We start from the raw sequence: 21,029 nt of genomic DNA, 5'->3' as shown, positions 1-21,029 counted from the left end.
GAAAGCCAGAAACCTGGAAGAGAACATATCATCACATATAGTAGTGATACTCCCTCCCTCTGACAAGTTGAAGTTCAGTGTGATTATCAAGGCCTATTTGCATTGCCTCATTTGCTGTTTTGGCAATGTTCAAAATTTCAGCGGACATAGCTTCTATTTTAGTCTCCAACGGTTGTAAGGCTGCCCCCCAATCAGCGATTAAAGCTTGTCTGAGTTTACAGATTTCCTCATCAGTATCATCATTGCTGTCTTTTAATAAACTTGTCTATTCTGCACCTGTGTTTTAGCATTGCCTTTCACCATATCGGTCCTGTCCTTGTCTGGAGAGGAAGACAAAGACATAGTATTTCCCCCAATTACATTCAACTTTGGAATTTTTGAGTGCTGTCAAAGTGTGCTCTGTAACATTCTCTATATATTGCTTACTTTTAAATCTTTGATCACTCAATTCTGCCTCCTTTCAAAGCCTTTGTCATCCCATAGCTTCTGGACCTGATCTATTACACTTCCATTCAGCTCAGCATCAAGCCACACACTTCTAGATTTTGCAGTGACTGCCTGTACCTCAGGGACAAGCTGTAGTAGTCACTCAAAAGAACTCCCTGTATGAATATCTTGTGGCAAACCATTACTGGCTCTGCCACCAGGATTAGTTAAGAGTTAAACAAAGGGTGATTTGACGTTTGCTTAGTTAAAATTTGTCTATTTTTCTGCTGAAGCAACAGAAGTTTAAGTGATGTCACAAAGTTGTTTTTCTCTGTACAAAAACAACTAATTGAACTGTCATGTAATAGGACCCTCAAAGACAAATTCTTGGAAATAAGGTTATCTGAATTTTGCCTTCATGTTACCACTGAGTATTCTGAGCTTGCTGGTGAAGCAATATATGTGCGGTTGCCATTTCATAGTACATATTTTTGTGAGACAGATTTTTCAACAATGACTGCTATTAAGATGAACTATACAGCAGGCTCTGTATCAATACAAAGCCTCTATCGCTTCCAAAAATGGCACTAAGTATTTTTATTGTTTTGGACTTCATTGTAGTGTTTTTGGTATAAACCACTTATTTTATTATTTATTAAATTTATATCCCACCCTTCCTCCCCGTAGGAGCCCAGTGGCAAACAAAAACACTCTAAAACTTCTTAAAAACAGACTTTAAAATGTATTAAAATAAAATATTTTTAAAACATCTTTTCAAAAGATCTTAAAAAGTAATTCCAACACAGACACTGACTGGGAAGAGGTCTCTACTTAAAAGGCTTGTTGGAAGAGGAAAGTCTTCAGTAGGTACCGAAAAGAGAACAGAGATGTTGCCTGTCTAATACTTAAAGGGAGGATATTCTAAAGTGTGGGTGCCACAACACTAAAGGTTCATTTCCTATGTTGTGCAAAACAGACCTCCTCATAAGATGGTATCTGCAGGAGGCCCTCACCTGCAAAGTGCAGTGACTGACTGGGTACATAAGAGGTAAGATGATCTTTCGGGTATCCTGGTCCCTAACTGAGAAGGGCTTTGTACACCAGAACCTTGAACTTGGCCTGGTAGCTAATGGGCAGCCAGTGCAATTCTTTCAGCAGCAAGGGGACACGCTGGTGATATCCTGCCCCAGTGAGCAGTCATGCTGGCGCATTTTGCACCAGCTGCAGCTTCTGGACCAACCTCAAGGGCAGTCCCACATAGAGATTTCAGTAATCCAGCCTGAAAGTTACCAATGCATGGACAACAGTGGTCAGGCTATCCCGGTCTTACCAGTTGAAGCTGGTAAAAGGCACTCCTAGCCATTGAGATCACTTGGGCTTCTACTGACAAAGATGGATCCAGGAGCAACCCTAGACTACGAACCTGCTCTTTCAGAGGGAGTACAACCTCATCCAAAGCAGGCAAGTGACCTATTATTCAAACTCATGAACCACCAACCCACAGTGCCTCCATGTTGCTAGGATTCAGACTGAGTTTATTCTCATCTAGCCAAAAAACCTTAGTAGTATAGAAGTAGATTAGTATAGAAATGTTAATATACACAAACAGGCTGTTTCTCCAAATGGTCAACATGTGTGCAGTAGTCTTCAGCAACTGTCAAATCATAGAATAGTAGAATTGGAAGGGGCCTATAAGGCAATCAAGCGCAACTCCCTGCTCAATACAGGAATCCAAATCAAAGCATTCCCGACAGATGGCTGTCCAGCTGCCTCTTGAATGCCTTCAGTGTCAGGGAGCCCACTACCTCTCTAGGTAATTGGTTCCATTGTCGTATGGCTCTAACAGTTAGGACGTTTTTCCTGATGTCCAATCGAAATCTGGCTTCCTGCAACTTGAGCCCATTATTCCATGTCGTGCACTCTGGGACGATTGAGAAGAGATCCTGGCCCTCCTCTGTGTGGCAACCTTTCATGTACTTGAAGGGTGCTATCATATCTCCCTTCAGTCTTCTCTTCTCCAGGCTAAACATGCCCAGTTCTTTCAGTCTCTCTTCATAGGGCTTGGTTTCCAGTCCCCTGATTATCCTTGTTGCCCTCCTCTGAACCTGTTCCAATTTGTCTGCATCCTTCTTGAATTGCAGAGACCAGAACTGGATGCAGTATTCAAGATGAAGTCTAACCAATGCTGAATAGAGGGGAAGTAATACTTCATGCGATTTGGAAACTATAATGCAGCCTAATATAGCATTTGCTTTTTTTGCAGCCACATCACAGTTAGCTCATATTCAGCTTGTGATCAACAACAATTCCAAGATCCTTCTCACATGTCGTATTGCTGAGCCAAGTATCTGCTATCTTCTAACTGCATTTGGTTTCTTTTTCCTAAGTGTAGAACTTTGCATTTATCCCTGTTGAATTTCATTCTGTTGTTTTCAGCCCAATGCTCCACCCTATCAAGGTCCCTTTGAATTTTGGTTCTGTCTTCCACGGTATTAGCTGTGCCCCCCAATTTTGTATCATCTGCAAATTTGATAAGCATACTCTGTACCTCCTCATCCAAGTCATTAATAAAAATGTTGAAGAGCACTAGGCCCAGGACCGAGCCCTGTGGTACCCCAATTGTTACATCCGCCCAGTTTGAGAAGGAATGATTGATAAGCACTCTTTGAATAAGATTCTGGAGCCAACTGTGGATCCACCCGATAGTTGTTCCATCCAGCCCACATCCAGTTGTTCCATCCTGAAGTCCAGGGTGCGTGTATGGCTACTCTCAGCTTTTTGCTTCTGTTAAAATCAAGAATTCAAGTATGGTGTGGTCACTTTCCCCCAGAGTTCCCATAACTGCTACTTCATCCACCAAACATCTCTATTGGTTAGAATCAAGTTCAGGATAGCTTGCTAATCAGAATATCATGGGGCACTTTGTCAAAAGCTTTGCTGGTCGAGATATATTATGTCCATAGCATTCCCACAGTCTACAAGGGAGGTTACCCGATCAAAAAATGAGATACGATTAGTTTGGCAGGATTTGTTCTTCATAAACTTGAGTTGGCTCCTAGTAATCACTGCATTGTTTTCAAGGTGCTTACAGATTGACTGCTTTATGATCTGCTCCAGAGTTTTTCCAGGGATTGATGTTAGGCTGACTGGTCTGTAGTTCCCTGGTTCCTCCTTTTTGAAGATAGGGACAACATTAGCTCTCCTCCAGTCATCCGGCACTTCACCACTCCTCCACAATTTTGTAAATAGACAGCAGTTCTGAGAGTTCTTCAGCCAGTTCCTTCAATACTGTAGGATGCAGTTTATTGGGCCCTGACGATTTGAACTTGTTCAAAGTGATTAGGTATTCCTTGACCATTTGTCTATCAATCTCAAGTTCCAATCCTGTCCCTTCTACTTCATGTTTCCCGGGAGGGTCATAGATCCTTTTTTGGGAGAAGACTGAGCCAAAGTAGGAATCGAGCACTTCTGCCTTTTGTCATCTGTTATCATTTTGCCATCCTCACGGAGTAGCTGTGCCACCATTTCCTTTCTCTGTCTTTTACTATGGACGTACCTGAAGAAAGCTTTTTTGTTGCTTTTAGCATCCCTCGCTAACCTCAGCTCATTCTCAGCTTTAGCCTTCCTGACACCATTCCTGCAATTCTGTAATACCTGCCTGTACTCTGCCTTTGTGGCCTGGCCTTCTTTCCACTTCCTGTATGTGTCTTTTTTTAATTTCAGGTCAGCTCTAAGCTTTTTGTGAAGCCACATTGGCTTCTTCTGCTGTTTTCCCCCTTTTTTCCTTGTTGGAATTGCTTGCCATTGTTCTTTTAGAATTTCCTTTCTTAGAAACTCCCACCCATCTTGGACTCCTTTTCTCATTAGGGTGGCTTGCCATGGAACCATACTTACAATTGTTCTGAGTTTATTAAAATCAGCTTTCCTGAAGTCCAGGGTGCGTGTATGGCTACTCTCAGCTTTTTGCTTCTGTTAAAATCAAGAATTCAAGTATGGTGTGGTCACTTTCCCCCAGAGTTCCCGTAACTGCCACTTCATCCACCAAATCATCTCTATTGGTCAAAATCAAGTCCAGGATAGCTGATCCTCTGGTTGCTTCCTCCACCTTCTGTAGGAGAAAGTTATCTCCAACACAAGTCAGAAATTTCTTGGAGGGGCCGTGTTTGGCAGAGTTTGTCTCCCAACAGATATCGACATAATTGAAGTCCTCCATTACTACTACATCATGCCTCCTCAAAACATTGGCAATTTGCTTTTCAAAAGTTACATTCTCGTCTTCTCCTTGATTGGGTGGTCAGTAGTAGACTCCAAGCACCACATTCCTTTTAATACTTGCCCCATTAATTTTAATCCAGATACTCTTGGTGGATCTACCAAGCTCATCTTCCTGTATTTCTGTGCAGGGATATATATTTTTAATATATAGAGCGACTCCACCTCCCTTTTTATTCTTTTTGAACAAGTTGTATCCTTCAATTGCTGTATTCCAGTCATGGGAGTCATCCCACCAAGTTTCAGTTATACCTATCAAGTTGTAATTACCCGCCTGTATGAAGAGCTCAAGTACGTCCTGCTTGTTTCCCATGCTCTGTGCATTAGTATACAGACATCAAAGTCCATGTGATTTGTGGCTTGGCTTCCTTACTACATTTTTCTGAGGACTGTTACTGGGCCCTATTAGAGCCAATCTCTGTTCCCATTACTGTGCACAAGCCTTCATCAGTCGTTACCACCAAGTTTACGTCTCCCTCCCCCTTAGGATTCAGTTTAAAGCCCTCCTGATGAACTTCTCCATGCTGTGGCCAAGCACATTCTTCCCAGTCCTGTGAGATGCAACCCATCACTTGCCAGCAGTCCATCTTCCAGGAAGCATAGCCCGTGGTCCCAGAATCCAAATCTCTCACGTCGGCACCAACTTTGTAGCCATTCATTCACACGGAGTATTTTTCTTTACCTTTCTACTCCTCTTCTAAGTACTGGAAGGATGGATGAAAAAACTATCTGGGCCCCAAAGTCCTTGAGTTTCCTTCCCAGAACTTCAAAGTCTGATGTGATTTCTTCATAGCTTCGTTTGGCAGTATTATTTGTTCCCACATGGATGAAGAGAAAGGGATACCTGTTGGTGGGCTTCATGAGTGATGGCAACCCTTCCATCACATCTCTAATCTGTCCTCCTGGTAGACAGCATACCTGGAGAGTCCATGGATCTTCTCTGCATACTTGAGTTTCGATCCCACACAGTAGGGAGTCTCCCACTACTAGTACTCTTTTCTTCTTGTTGTGGGGCGTGGTTTCATTGCCCCTGCTTGATTGAGCTTCAGTCTCTTGCTCGTTGTAGCACGGGGTTTCCTGTACCACAGGGTGTTCTCCAGTCTCATCCTCGAGTGGTTGAAAGTGGTTCCATAGTTCCACAGGTGAAGGGTGTCTTCAAGCTCTTCTGCTCCTGTCACCCTTTCCCACTGAGTTTCCTCCACTTCGTTGCTCCTCTCCAAAGCAGCCTCCTCTTCTGCTACCACATGCTGTTGCTCTTCCACCCCCACTTTGCTGCTGTTGTTCCAGCATTTTGTCTAAGAACTCTTCATCTTCTCTTATAGTCCTCAGTGTGGCCACCTGCCGTTCCAGGTCTCTCACTTTTTCTTCCAAGAGTGCCACGAGCTTGCACTTGTTGCACGTGTATGCCATGTTGTTCTCAGGCGAGAAAACAAACATGGCACACACCTTGCAGGTCACAACCACTGGAGTATTCTTCTTGTTCACACTCTCTTCTACCTTTTGTTTCTGACTACCTGTTTTGCAGTCGCCTCTGTTTTGTCCTGTCCTACTTCAGGGCAAACTTGAGAGTCCCACTGGTATGCTGTGCATTGTACAAGAATTCTTTTTAAAGGGACCTCCCCTGTCAAACTCCTGTTTGCTCTCCCTGTTCACTCGCTCTGTTTGCTCTCTCTCTGAAAGCTGGCTTGCTTATATCTCATCTGTGGACCAAATGAGACAGCTCCCTCTGCTGTGCTCAGTTAGGAGTCAGGAAACAGAAATATATTAATAATCTTACTTTCCTCTTTCAGAAGTAAGATTTGTTGTAATTGGAGATATTATGTACTCTTACACCTAAAAGTCACCCTGGAAGGAAAGTTTCAAACCCCATCCAGGTATTTTTTATTTCATCGCAGATACAAAACCAAATTTATCCAGAATAACGTGAAGTGTAGTGGTAGTAAAATATCACATACAGTATAAAAATAAAATGTACAGGGTTACAGATAAATGCTACTATACAGCCCAGAAGACCTTTAAGTATAATTTACAAAACTCGACTATTTCCTTTGACTGTAATCTAAGATCTTACTATGTTGGGAGAACGTACTGGCCTCTGTGCATGTGCACACAAAACCAAACTCAAAAGCAGTTTTGCAATGAAACTGCAGAAACATTTACAGTTTAACTACATCCGTTGGCTAATCTTTTCGTAAGTAGCACCATACTACTTATGATTCTATGATTCTACTTATGTGGAACAGCTGCTTACAAACACAGTCTTATGACTGAATATATGGATTTGTTGATGGTGATGGAATGAGCATCTCAACAACAAAACCCACGTTCTAAAAGGTCAAAGTCAATTCAGTTTAGCAATGGGCTTGATATGTTTCAAAAAATGTATCTGAATACAGTTGGTGTACATTTCAGCATAAAAGTCATCCACATTTTGAATGTGGAAAGCACCTTGACAATAGATATATACAGTTTGCATTTTTAAATACTTAAAAGATTCAAAATATAAACACTTTGATATACATTAATCATTTTATATGTACAAAGGTATTTGGCAGCCATTTTAAGGGAAGTCATTTGCCAGGCTGTTCAAAATTTCTCTTGGAAAATCAAAGTGAATTCCTTCAAGGTAATGGAGAAATCTGTTTGAAAAGAAAGAAAAATTAGCCATCTTCTTGAATGAAAGGGGGGAAAAAGAAAATGCAATACAATGGAAGTGACATGAAATCGACTGTTTCCGAATCAGGATATTTAATGCAGTCTGACTACGTGTATATCACTCGCAACACTCAAGTGCATTCCTACTCAGAAGTGTCCTGTTGAGTTCAATGGGGCGTACTCTCAGGTAAGTGTGTATAGGATTGCAGCCTCTATCTTCTGTGAAGTTATGAATACAATTGTACTGTTAATAACTTTAATGAAGATTACCTTCTTTTCGTTTTCCCCCGTTCTTTCTGTTTCTCCAACTTGCAGATACTGCGGAGAACAGGCAGGTACTCCACTATGATGGTTTGTCTGTTACAGACATTTAAAGGAGTTCTACTGGAAAATACAGTTTTGATTATTTCCAACCTCTTCTGTGCGTTATGGTGCATGCTGTAAAATAAAAACACACATTGTTTTCTGTCCCATCTACAGGTTAATAAGAAACAACACTGAAGATTAAATGTCAGCAGGTGTGCTCAAACAATGCACAGTCACTGTTATGCTGTCCTGAACTAGCACCTATTTAATTCCTGAAACTTTAGGAGCCAGTTCTAGTATTTTTACCATTATAGAACCCAGTATTTAGCCTTATGTAAGAACCCCATTAAAAGCGAATATTCTTCAAATACACTATGAAAAGCAGTTTGAATGTAAAATGCTTTGTGAGGTTCACTTGAAGTGGATACATAAACTTAAATAAGTAACAGATTTAAAGTTAGGCAACATGTGTCTAAAACTTCAGGCTTTAAAGACAGTCAGTTTACTAGAACTTCAAAATTAAGTCAAACCCCATTTCATAATTTGTAATTGCTTGATATTGACAAAAAGATTTTAAATGGAAGCAGATTGCTTTGCAGATCTAAGAAACACAAAATAATTTGCTGAACTGATTACACAATAAGAACAAGAACAATTAAGAACAAGGTAACTTACTGATATGTTAAAATAGTAAAGCAGCAACAAGATTAGCCTTAGACTGAAGCTTCTTGGAGGAAGGGCAGGATAGACATATAATAAAACAACTAGATGTATGTCTACCCATATCATTTATAAGGAAATAGATAGAGTCTGGACTTAAGTGCAAAATGGGCAGGTGGTGCTAAACCTTCCCCACCTAAATCTTAATGCTCCACAACCTCTCTCCTCAAGGCACTTTCCCCTCAGCCAGACTCTGAATGAGACCAGCTAGGGAAAAAAGTGATGAGGAAAGGTGCTGACTGTAGGGAGGTATAAGATGGCTGGCAGAGAGAGGATTCAGTGTATTTTACTCACAAGGTCCTTTTGCTGTTAAAATCTTTTCCTTCCCTGCATTTCACACTTGACTGGGGCAGACCGACATTTGAAAGATAGTTCTGCTACCATCTTTGTCCAGTTATAGTCTCAATTTGCCTATGACAAACAAAATCTACTAGAAACCAGGCTGGGAATCACTAGGAATTAATTAATGTAAATCAGAACATTAGTGTATATTTTTAATAATTAAATTTTGTAATTAGCCAACCACCAAAATTCCATGGCTGTTCCAAAACGTACGTGACGTTCTTGTGCAAGCAGGCTTCCCCGTTTGCTTCACTTCTATAGAGGTACCTGTGCACACATACTTATTTGCAGCATTAAAACAGAACGAGAATGCCCTTGCTCTCTCTCTGGAACTTCTGCTTTATTTACTTTTCTCCCCTTCATTCAGCATGCATCGGGTAGTAATTTGACCTTACCTGGGATTAGCTATTGACTGGCCAAAGTATAAATTGGCTCTGTCTTCTGAAACATGGAGTGCAAGTTCTTCAAATTCATCTTTCCCAGGCATCTTATCAGAGTTACTTTCCACAATTTTTGAAATATTCTTAAAGCATTCGTTAAAACTCAGTGCCTCCACCATTGCTTTCAGTTCACTACAGCTTTGGAAGTTCCACCAGTCAGTATGCTCCGCACTAAACTCATCAGACAGACCATTTTTTATCTTCCCTTTTGTCCAAATGAATTCCTCGTATTTACAGAACTGTGTTGATTCCAGACACTTCCTGTTGAAGCAATAATCTAAGAGAGACATATTGTCCACAAATTCAGTGATTGAATTTAGACACTGGTAGGCAGGAACAGAGCTTTTTGCTTTTGCTGGTGCTCCATTGCTCAGAGCTGCTGTGTTACCACTCGCAGGTTCCAACGTATCACTTCCAAGTTCCAGTCTACCCTTTTCTTCTTCCAAGCATGAACTGGGTATGTCAGATGGCACAGTAATGAACCCAGAGTAGTTTAATTCACTTTCAAATAAATCACTATCATCCAATAAAGCCATATTTCTTTGGCACTTTGTTCGTTTAGCCTTTTTCACAGGGCTAGTTTCCTCCAAGCAGTCACTGTCAAAAGACTTATTTATTGAAGATTTTTTGGTAATTGTGTTACATGTAGGATTAGTCATTTGCGATGGTTTTGAAAGTATATTAACTGGTAAAGGTAAAATGAATTCAAGATTACTATAAATAAAATCCACATCCTTCATCTGGAATTCTGTGAGCAGATGTATCAGTCTACTCCATTCTTCTGTTGTGATTTCATGCTGTGAAAAATAAAATTAACTAATGATTTTACAGTTTTTCTTTAATGGATTTGCAGCCTACACAATCCCAAGGGACTTACTAAAACATGCAAGGAACAGCCAATAAATAAAACAGACCCAATAATATTTTCTAAAACAATCATCATGAGCTCAGGGCTGTGCAGCTTTAGTTTAAATGAGAAAAGGATATTTGAGATTTTTTTATTCCTTAGAAATTTTCTCTCTCTTTTAAAAGTATATTTCGTGTACCAACCTGTTTTCTCATCCATTCTGCTTGGGTAGTACTAATTTGACTACAGCCTACAAAACCCCATGACACAAATGTTTTGAATCCTCAAGATGCCACAGAAGAATTTGTTGTAACAGTATTCTCTTTAACTTAGTAATCACTAGCATGTCCTAGGAAAATGCCTGTTAAGATGGATATACTGAATAGGTGAGGTTGTTGCACAATATGATATTATATTGATAAATATTGCAATTCATTTTAGGCAACTGTCTTGTACCAAAATAAATGTACCTTAAGAAATGAGAACAAATCTTCTGAAGGCAAAAATATGTTGTTAAGGCCAAGCAAGCTCTCAATGCAGCCAGTCTCACATTTTGGAAGACTCACAGGAGGGTCAGGTTTAGTGGTCTTGGAGCTACTTGGTTTTTCAAGGTAAGTAGTCTGATCTGTGTCACTTACTTCTTTCTCTCTTCCTACAACAAAGAGTTTCAGGTTGAATTTGTAAGAATGACAAGTTCTGACATCAGTGTAGCACTTCTGTTTAAAAAAATTTAAAACACAAGAGAATCCTCGTAGACTTTTACATAGTATTTTTTCTGAAGTTTGGAATTTATTTTCTCTCTGCTATCTATACTCATTCTATTGTTTAATTCTTATAGTATAAATTCTCTTTGTAGCAGTTTCATTCTGTCATTTCCCCATCTGTTCTATGTTGCTTCTTCATCCATTCAATAAATCACAAGAATCATTTTCTCTAATAGCAAAATCTGAGTGCTGACCAGGGCTGTGGCATCGGAGTTGTGGAGTCAGAGTCGGGAGCAATTTTGGGTGGAGTCGGAGTTGGAAGAAATGTACCGACTCCGACTCCTTCATAAATAGCAAATGTACATTAACTAGTAATAACAAATTTACTGTAGTAAAATGGTAGCACAAGGCATTTCATCACCATGTGAATCCAGAGCTTGGAAAAGTTACTTTTTTGAACTACAACTCCCACGAGCCCAATCCCTGGGGCTGATGGGAGTTGTAGTTCAAAAAAGTAACTTTTCCAAGCTCTGGATTCACGTGGTGGTGATGAAATGCCTTGTGCTACCATTTTACTACAGTAAATTTGTTATTACTAGTTAATATACATTTGCCATTTATGAAGGAGTCGGAGAGTAGAAAAATAGCAGAGTCAGAGTCAGAGTTGGAGTCGAAGGTCTGGTGTACTGACTCCACAGCCCTGGTGCTGACAGGACTGGGGCCAAAAGGAGGCAATATCAGGTGAAAACTGAAATATGCAGATGTAAAAAATATTTTTAAAAAACCCCAAAAAGCAAAAAGTAGCTCAGTGAAGATTGAGCATGCTCAGCGACCTCCAGAAATTACAGAATGTTGTCAGCTGGAAAAGGAAAAACTGAGGGAGAGCAAACTGGCTTGCTTCAGCTCCTTACAGTTTATAACTCTCTGGGGGAGGACATGGCTTGCTGGATCTCTGGACAGGAACAATTCTATTAAGGGATAAGGATATACTGCAATATTTTGTTACAGGTCCCACTTGTTCTCTCTAACAGGGAATTCAAGTGGTGCCTATTAATTTAGAAGTAAAACAGTGTCACCCAAAAATAATGCAGTGGCTTCTGCATACCCAGGAGGCTCCCTAGCCATGCCAACGTACTTAGGTTTCTGAATTAAGAGAAAATATTACACAAACACCCCAAACAGTGCCTGACAGGAACCTGTGAATTTACATGTCCCATGTCCAGGACTACATGCTTGCTAATATATAGCTATAAAATACTCAGATTGGTTGCCAGCCCTCTAGCATAATAGATAGCTGGGGGGAGGGGGGGGAAGAGGAGGAGAGAAAAAGTGTGTTTTGTCCCCTTCCCCACTTCTAAAACCCATCCCCCTCCTCAATAAGGAACCTGTTCCAGGCTGTCTGGAGCCATGAATGGAAGCACTCCTATTTGTGGGAAGAGACAATATTGTACTGCAGATCCAAATTTTGCATACTGTCAATTAACCTCAGCATTTCTGTCATTTATCAACATTCTATCCAACCCTATTCCCCCACAAGTTTCATTCTGTTCTCTAGGTGAGACTTCTCTCTGCTCTGAAATCTATTTAAAGATGTATTTAAAGTCTCTCAAATCGTAACTTTCCAATCTGTATTGCAAACAATATGGTAATATTATAAACTAGAATGGCCCAAACTACTTCTTCAAAGTCTCAAATAATTTTTCAGAGCCACATGAAGGTAAACAACCACCACCAATTTTGACATGTGAATTTTTAAAAACTATTTTAACTGAGTCAGACTTGCTTGTGCAATACCATACCTTTTTCTTTCAAATAGCCACCACCACTTCGAATCCAGAACTGCAAGTGGAGAATACTTTGTCTGATGTCAGAGTTGTTTGCAGTTAACAAAGCAGCAAAGTCTCTTACATCTGATCTTAAGTTCTCAGCCAAACAGAGAACTTGGAGATAGCTAGCAACATTTATCTAAAGTAAAAGAGATTAAAAAAATAACAATACAGCTTGAAAAATCACAACAGAAGCACACTATGTTACATGCCAAGATCCTAAGTTCCTAATTGCAGCATGAAATGTTATTTAACTACTATAAAGTATTCTGATAGTTAACATAAGAACATAAGAAGAGCCTGCTGGATCAGGCCAGTGGCCCATCTAGTCCAGCATCCTGTTCTCACAGTGGCCAACCAGGTGCCTGGGGGAAGCCCGCAAGCAGGACCCGAGTGCAAGAACACTCTCCCCTCCTGAGGCTTCCGGCAACTGGTTTTCAGAAGCATGCTGCCTCTGACTAGGGTGGCAGAGCACAGCCATCATGGCTAGTAGCCATTGATAGCCCTGTCCTCCATGAATTTGTCTAATCTTCTTTTAAAGCCGTCCAAGCTGGTGGCCATTACTGCATCTTGTGGGAGCAAATTCCATAGTTTAACTATGCGCTGAGTAAAGAAGTACTTCCTTTTGTCTGTCCTGAATCTTCCAACATTCAGCTTCTTTGAATGTCCACGAGTTCTAGTATTATGAGAGAGGGAGAAGAACTTTTCTCTATCCACTTTCTCAGTGCCATGCATAATTTTATACACTTCTATCAAAAGTTAACTATACTGCATGGTGAATTATTTTTAAAGCTGTGTTGTCACTGAAGAGCTATTATGCAACAGCAACAGGGCAAATTGTTCCTTATATAATGGGAATTATGAGACCAATGTTTAGTATCCCAGCACAGACACAGGTCCTGAATGCTCTAAGCTGTTGCAGAGCAGAAGGATGAGGTGTCAGGTGGGATAGAGATGGGAAGGCCTGGAAAAAGTCCCCCCCCCAAAAAAAAAATATTGGAAAAAATGGGGGAAACCTGTTTCCCCCCCTCTGGCATTCACATCTCTAGGGCAGGGTCATGGCCAGAAGGCTGGCTGCAAACTAAAGCACATCTGAAACTACATCAACCAACCTGAAGAGCATTGCATATTCTAACAAGGATTCAAGCCTGCCCAAGCAAAATTTCTGTTAGACTGGTTCATATAAATAAAGAAGGTAGTTTATAACTCATTTCTGTACAATAGTGAAATGAAGCCCCTTGCATGGGTGATGTTATAATTAGTAAATAAACCAACATATTCAAGCTGCCCTGGGCTCCTGCTGGGAGGAAGGGCAGATATAAATCAAATTGATAAATAAACAAGCTGCAGTTCAATAATAGTCCGACACAGTTTTGTCATACTATGAAATTGTAAACCAGCTTATATTCCACAATTGAAAGACTCACCAAAGAAGGCGTACTGAAAGTGATTTCTTCAAAGCAGCCATCAAATATTAAACTAAATGATGGATCTACACAAAAGATTAAGAATAAAGGCTTTTAAAATTTGACAATCAAGAATTATTTTTTCTCTAAGGATTAGAGAAATCAAAACACCTGAAAAAATATTAAAATATAATTTATATAAGTATATTTTCACAACTGGGAAGATGGGGAAAGAGAACAGAAGTCAACCTTCAAGTGCTTACACGCTAAAATAGCTCCTGAACTGGAAAACAGCTTTCAGTGTTGTTCCACAAACATTTATGCAAGTGCTAGCGGAATAATTTACTCATTGTCACAATTGGTAAGAAACTGTATCACTTTGTGTAATATGGTGAAAAACAAAGATAAAGGTAGAAACAGAAGTAGGGTGCAAGCAGACCTGTGTTGAGTGGTGAAAGTGGGCAGAACAGATGGGGTTGCAGATAGAACTAAATGTAGCATGCTGTTTGGAAGAGTGACCAACCAGATGCTTCTGGCATGCCTACAAGCAGCCATAAAAGCAACAGCATAATTTGTTCCCCCATCAACTACTACCAAGAAGTGACTGAGAACAGAAAAACATCCAGAGGAAAGAGGCTTACGCACTCCCCCCCTTCTTTGGGCTTTAACAAAGTTGGGAAAAGTATAGATACAGTTGTATGTCACCTGTAGTTTCAGGCTGAATGCCAATTAACAGTGCAATCCTATGCATGCCTACTCAGATGTTAACCCCACAGAATTTTTCAATGGGAATTGTGGCCTAAGATAGCAGAATTACATCTTTCAGTTTTGAAACATGAAAGTATCGTATTTCCAATGCAATATTTTCTTTCACTCCCACAATCCTACCCCAAGTTCTATTTATTAGGCAAAAAAGCATACCATAAATGAATAAAAAGACCTATAGTGGCAAGCCTGAGTGCAGAAAAGGATGAAGCCAGTAGCATGATATGGCAAGACAATAGGAGCAACAGAGGACACTAATTTTCAAGTTAGAGAATGTGGATTTTGACTTACCTTATTTGTGTCCTCTAACTAAAGAATCAGAATATAGCACTGAGCAAAACCAGACAGAAAGACAGATTATACATTGCTTGAAATATCCTGTTGAATTTTAAAGATTTCAGTCTGTTCTCTCAATTATGCTCCAAAATGGAAGTTTCAGTATTCTGATGTTCAGTATGATTTTAAAGCATTAACAAGATATCTGGATGTTTTTAAAAAATTAATATTATTCACCATTGGTAGTAAGAATGACAGGTCTCTTGGTAGTGGTCATTAATGTCTTTACTGCATTTAGAAATCCAACATCTTCTTCAAATATGACATCAACCTATCAGAAGTGGAAAATGTTTAATCATGTAAATAGTTTACACATCTCATCTTTGCTTTCAATTTTTCAAATTAATCCAGATCCAGTGTGATGTCTGAGGTTAAAAATAAGGTTGAATCCAGACTATGTTAGTCAAATTTAGCTTCTATTGAAATCAGTGAGGCTGGTTAGTCATGATTTAAGTTAACTAACTTAGGCTGCAATTGGAAAATTGGTCTCACCTGAAGGGTGATTTTCATAGGAGGTATGCCATCAAGCGGATAATAGCTCCACCTATCGTCCGAAGGCAAGAATGTTTCTGAAGTCAAGACTAGGGGCGCCAGGCCCCTCCCACTCTCCAGTTCATTCGCAGCGAGTCCAAAGGGAGATATCTAAAAATGCAGGAGAAAAGGCCAACGGGCCTACCAGGAAGAACATAACATAATAGCAACATTCATAATAATATGACTCTAACATAGCGAGATAACAGTAATAGCAGTCTTGACTTCACTAATAAATGTAATAAAATAGCGTAACAGGAATAAATAAAAATCCCAAAAAATATCTAGGTATCCTCCAACTGGGAGGGTCGTGATGGCATACCTCCTATGAAAATCACCCTTCAGGTGAGACCAATGGTCCATTTTCCATAGGAGGTATGTCATCAAGCAGGATGTACCAAAGCAGCCCATAACAGGCAGGGACCACCCACAACCTAATCCTCATTAAGAACCTGTTGCAACACTCGTCTGCCAAAAGAGGCATCAGCAGAAGCATAATGGTCTATTTTATAATGCCTTATAAATGAATGTGGGGTAGACCAAACAGCCGCTCTGCAAATATTGGCAACAGGAGCGTTGGTAGCAAAAGCAGCCGTAGTGGCCGCTGACCTGGTGGAATGAGGGGTAATGCTAGGTGGAATTGGAAGCTTAAGGGACTCATAGGCTAAGGTAATACATGCCCACAACCAGCGGGATAAGGTGGAATTAGCTACTTTATGCCCCATAGAACGTGGATGAAAGGATACAAAGACTCGGTCCGTCGTATATCCTGAGTCCTAGACAGGTAGGTCTTGAGAGCCCTCCGAATGTCCAACGAATGCCAAGCCTTCTCTAGAGGATGGGTAGGATTCGGACAAAATGAAGGAAGAACAATGTCCTGGTTGCAGTGGAAAACTGAATTGACCTTAGGACGGAAGGAAGGATCAGTTTTCAGCACAACAGAGTCCTTGTGAAAGACACAGAGGTGGTGGGCAGAAGACAATGCGCCCAGTTCCGAAACTCGTCTCGCAGAAGTGATCGCAATCAGGAACAGGACCTTGAATGACAACAGACGTAAAGGCAAAGTCCTGAGGGGCTCAAACGGAGGGCGTTGTAAAGCCTGCAGCACCTTCGACAAACTCCATGAAGGAAAACATAAGAACATAAGAAGAGCCTGCTGGATCAGGCCAGTGGCCCATCTAGTCCAGCATCCTGTTCTCACAGTGGCCAACCAGGTGCCTGGGGGAAGCCCGCAAGCAGGACCCGAGTGCAAGAACACTCTCCGCTCCTGAGGGTTCTGGCAACTGGTTTTCAGAAGCATGCTGCCTCTGACTAGGGTGACTAGGATGGACTACAGCCAGTGAGCGTAGAGCGGTTCCCCTCAGAAAACGTTTGATGAACAGATGTGAGGCAATAGGGGCAGCAGTGGAGGACACTGAGAGAATGGACGACAGAGTGGACGCATGTCGACGTAAGGTGTTGGGTCTGAGTCCCACCATGAGACCCCTATGAAGGTATTGTAGCACCTGTTGTATTGTGGCCTGAGAAGGATCAAGGTGTTGGGACTGACACCATCTGGAGAATGCCACCCAAGTATGTTGATATATACGAGTGGTGGATGGTCGTCTCGAGGCCAGGATAATGTCAATGACAGCGTCAGACAGGCCAGCCGACCTTAAATGTCCCCGTTCAAAAGCCACGCTGTTAGCTTGAGCCAATTGGGATCCTGATGCCATATTGGGCCCTGGGATAAGAGGTCTGGTCTGACCGGGAGTGTCCAAGGGTCCGACACCGACATGGCAAGGAGATCCGAGAACCACGGTCGACGGGGCCAATATGGAGCTATCAGAACCAGTTTGGCCCTCTCGCGCCACGTCTTCCTCAAGGTTCTGGCCAACAGTGGTACTGGAGGGAAGCCGTACAATAGGCCATCCGGCCACGGTAGCGACAAGGCATCCACCGCTTCCGCTGTCGTGTCCAGGTATCGAGCGAAGTACCTGGGTAGCTGACAATTGCAACTGGAGGCAAACAGGTCGACTGAGAAGGCGCCAAACCGACACTGGAGAAGATGGAAAACAGTCGGATGAAGTTTCCATTCTCCCGGGAACACCTGTTGTCTGCTGAGCCAGTCTGCTGTCACATTCCAAATTCCTCTGAGATGTTCTGCTTTTAAGGATTGCAGATGTTGCTCTGCCCAGTCGAATATGAGGGAAGCTAGGTTCTGCAGAGGACGGGACCTGGTCCCCCTTGTCTGTTTAAATGAGATTTGGCACACGTGTTGTCCGTTCGAATGAGAACATGGTCCAAGTGGAACAGAGACTGAAAATGGAGCAGAGCTAAGTGGACAGCCTTTAGTTCCAGCCAATTGATGCTCTGAGTCTGCTCTGTTTTGGTCCAAACCCCCTGAACGAACTGGGAGTTGCAGTGGGCTCCCCAGCCGAGGAGACTGGCATCTGTGGTGATGACAGTCCTGCGGGGTTCTCTGAACGGAGTGCCCTGGGTGAGATGTTGCACCCTCGTCCACCAGCGGAATGACAGGCGCAGTGCGGGGCTCAAGGGAATTGCTCGATGGTTTGAGCTGGCAATGTCCTATTGAAACGGCAACAAGGCCCACTGTAGCTGGCGAGTATGAGCTCGAGCCCATGGAACAATATGGATGGTGGACACCAACATTCCGAGAGCCCTGGCTAGAAGCATGACGTCTGCAGATGTTTTGTGCATCAGAGATCTTGCGATGTCTGTGATAGCAGTTATGCGGTCTGGGGACAGGAACACTGTCGCCTGCAGAGTGTCCAACATCGCCCCTAGATGCTGTAGGCGTTGGGTTGGTTGGAGATGGCTTTTGTCGAAGTTGACTGGCCAGCCGTGGGCCTGTAATACATGGAGCGTGAGCGTTAGATGGCGATGAGCCAGCTCCCTGGAACTCACCCGTATTAGAAGATCATCCAGATAGGGGTAGATATGGACCCCTTGAAGCCGGAGGTAAGCCACTAGTATGAGTAGCACCTTGGTAAATACTCTCAGGGCAGATGAGAGACCGAACGGCATCACTTGATATTGAAAGTGCTGGGAGCCAAATGCAAACCGAAGGAATTTTCTGTGGGCTATGCAAATAGGCACATGGAGATACGCTTCCTTTAGGTCGATAGAAGCCAGGAAGTCTCCTTCGTGCAGGCTTTCTGTAATGGAGTGGAGGGATTCCATTTTGAACCTTCGGTACTTTACAAAACGGTTAATGAACTTGAGGTCCAATACCGCCCTCCACAATAGATCTCATTTGGGCACAGCAAATAGGAGGGAGTATACCCCTTCCGACCTCTCTGTAGTAGGGACTGGCTCTATCGCTGCTATGTCCAAGAGGTGATGTATGGCTGTTTGCATGATGTAGTGCCTGGCTGATACCCTGGGACAAGGGGAGGGATGAAATCGGTCTGGGGGTGTTGCCCAAAACTCAAGTGCATATCCATAACAAAAAAGTTCTCTGATCCAGGAGACCTGAGTCAGACACAGCCAATGTTCACCAAACAGAAGCAGTCTGCCCCCAACCGGTATTGTATTAGTACTATCTGCGCTGGCGAGACCCTCCCCTGTATGAGGACGTTGAAAAACCTCTGCGCCCCTGGTACTGACCTCTGCCCGAGAAACGTCTGTTCCAGACTCCCCTGGAGGAGCGGAAATCATATGTTGGGAACTCACGACCTCGTCCTCCGGCCCGCGTTCCTCAAAAGGGCTGAGACGTGCGGTACGAGGCGAAGCGTCTGAAAGGTCTGCGCTCGACGTTTCTGACAGTGGCCAAGACAGGCTTTCGAGCGTCCTTGGGGTCAACAAGCACTGCCTTCAGGGCTTCCTCGCCAAAAAGTAATGATCCGGCATAAGGTGCCCGTGATAGATTAACTCTGGCAGTAGAGTCAGCCTGCCAGTGATGAAGCCAGAGGGTCCGTCGGGCAACAACCTGAGCCGCCATAGCGCGTGCTCCTAGCTGATTTGCGTCCAAGGTGGCATCAGCCACAAAAGCGGCTGTCTTGCGCAATTTTATCAGTGATCTTCGCAGAGAAACAGGATCTGGATTAGGATCCTCTAATAGGTCGTCCAACCACATCATTGCTGCCCTGGAGAAAATAGAGGCTGATGTAGAGGCACGCATAGAAAAGGCGGTGGCCTCGTGAGTCTTGCGTAAGGCAAAGTCCAGTCTCTGCTCAGTGACATCCTTTAAATGAGAATCTCCTTCCCTTGGCAAAAGGGATCTGGAAACTAAGCTGGAAATTGGCTCGTCTATGCCAGGGACGGCCAGTCTAGTAATAAAGTCTAGAGCCAAAGGATAAAGTCTGTCTGGAAGGTTATTAAATCGGCGTGCTTGTAAAGGGTGAGACCATTCGTCCTTGGCCAGTTTAGCGATGGGATCTGGCACAGGAAGATAGTGCTCTGCTGGCATGGGGGATTTCAACACCCTGGCCCCCTTTATAGTGGGAGTGGCAGCTGCAGTTGGCATGGATTGAAGGCCAAGGGTATTCAACACTCTGCGTGCAAGGGGCTGGTAATCTGAGGCATCAAAGAGACGATAAGATGTATCCTGCTCATGTTCCGAATGGTCACTCCATTCGTCTCCTTCATCTTGCAGGGCGAATGCGGACTCCTCCTCACAAGAGACGTCATCAACAAACCTGCCCCTGGCAATGTCAAACGGATTTGGAGAACATGATGGGTTCGTCTCATTGTGTACAAAGTGGTCCCCGCTGTGCTGAGGAATAGCGGGAACTTGAGACGGTGACTGCCTCTGAGCGAAGAACGACAGCATGCCCTGAAGTTGTGAAATGAACTCATGGGACAGCTGCAGTCCCGGAGATGTAGACGGTTGCTCTTGTATAGGCAGAAGTGTGGACGGCCCCACAGGCAGTGAAGAGGAGTAAGCCCCGGGTTGGCTGACCGTTGGTTGTTCAGGAAAACCAGCAAAGTCCTCCTCATCAGAGGAAACAGCAGGAGAATGAAAGAGAGTCGTTAACTGTGCATGGGTTGACCCCTCTGGAATTGGAACAGAGACATAGCGAGGCCGCTTGGTTGTGCTGTGGCTGGAAAGATGTTTAGTTTTGGCAACCGCTTTAGAATGTTTATGCTTGACCACCTTAGATGGTTTCGGCTTGGTTGCCTGATTTGTCTCTGGCTGTTGTTTCGGCTTGGTTGCCTGGATTGTCTCTGGCTGTTCTGTCATCATATATTTTTAAAAGGGTATCAGTACACGGCCACGGATGGGGCAGAATGCACAGACCCGAACAGGCTCAGTACACGGCACACGAATGGGGCAGAATGCACTGGCAGATTGCTAAGTACACGGCCACGGATGGGGCAGAATGTACACTATGAACAGTCTTAGTACACGGCCACGGATGGGGCAGAATGCAGTCCAGATAGCTTTGCGCAGTATCAACAGGTTTGGTACATGGCCACAGATGGAGCAGAATGTAATATTTGCACAGCTT

General features: G+C 42.9%; 1 protein-coding gene across 5 annotated transcripts in view; it reads right to left on the bottom strand.

The window, feature by feature from the left end:
- Positions 1-6,551: 6,551 nt before the first annotated feature.
- Positions 6,552-21,029, bottom strand: part of ATAD5 (ATPase family AAA domain containing 5) — a 46,198-nt gene continuing 31,720 nt past the window's right edge. For 3 of the 5 annotated variants that reach the window (XM_061615344.1, XM_061615345.1, XM_061615349.1), the window contains 7 exons: positions 15,223-15,316; positions 13,966-14,030; positions 12,512-12,677; positions 10,479-10,660; positions 9,117-9,958; positions 7,624-7,791; positions 6,553-7,337 (listed from right to left, as the gene is read on the bottom strand). In XM_061615344.1, the coding sequence (XP_061471328.1) occupies positions 7,259-7,337; positions 7,624-7,791; positions 9,117-9,958; positions 10,479-10,660; positions 12,512-12,677; positions 13,966-14,030; positions 15,223-15,316 (1,596 nt within the window). In that variant the 3' untranslated portion in view covers positions 6,553-7,258. Of the gene's footprint in view, positions 7,338-7,623; positions 7,792-8,690; positions 8,791-9,116; positions 9,959-10,478; positions 10,661-12,511; positions 12,678-13,965; positions 14,031-15,222; positions 15,317-21,029 lie in introns of those variants that run through there. The other 2 variants (XM_061615347.1, XM_061615348.1) reach the window with 2 other exon arrangements.

Source organism: Rhineura floridana, chromosome 3, assembly GCF_030035675.1.
Source record: "Rhineura floridana isolate rRhiFlo1 chromosome 3, rRhiFlo1.hap2, whole genome shotgun sequence".
NCBI lineage: Eukaryota > Metazoa > Chordata > Lepidosauria > Squamata > Rhineuridae > Rhineura > Rhineura floridana.
The sequence above is the reverse complement of the archived record's forward strand: the minus strand, read 5'-3'. Positions and strand labels throughout refer to the sequence as shown.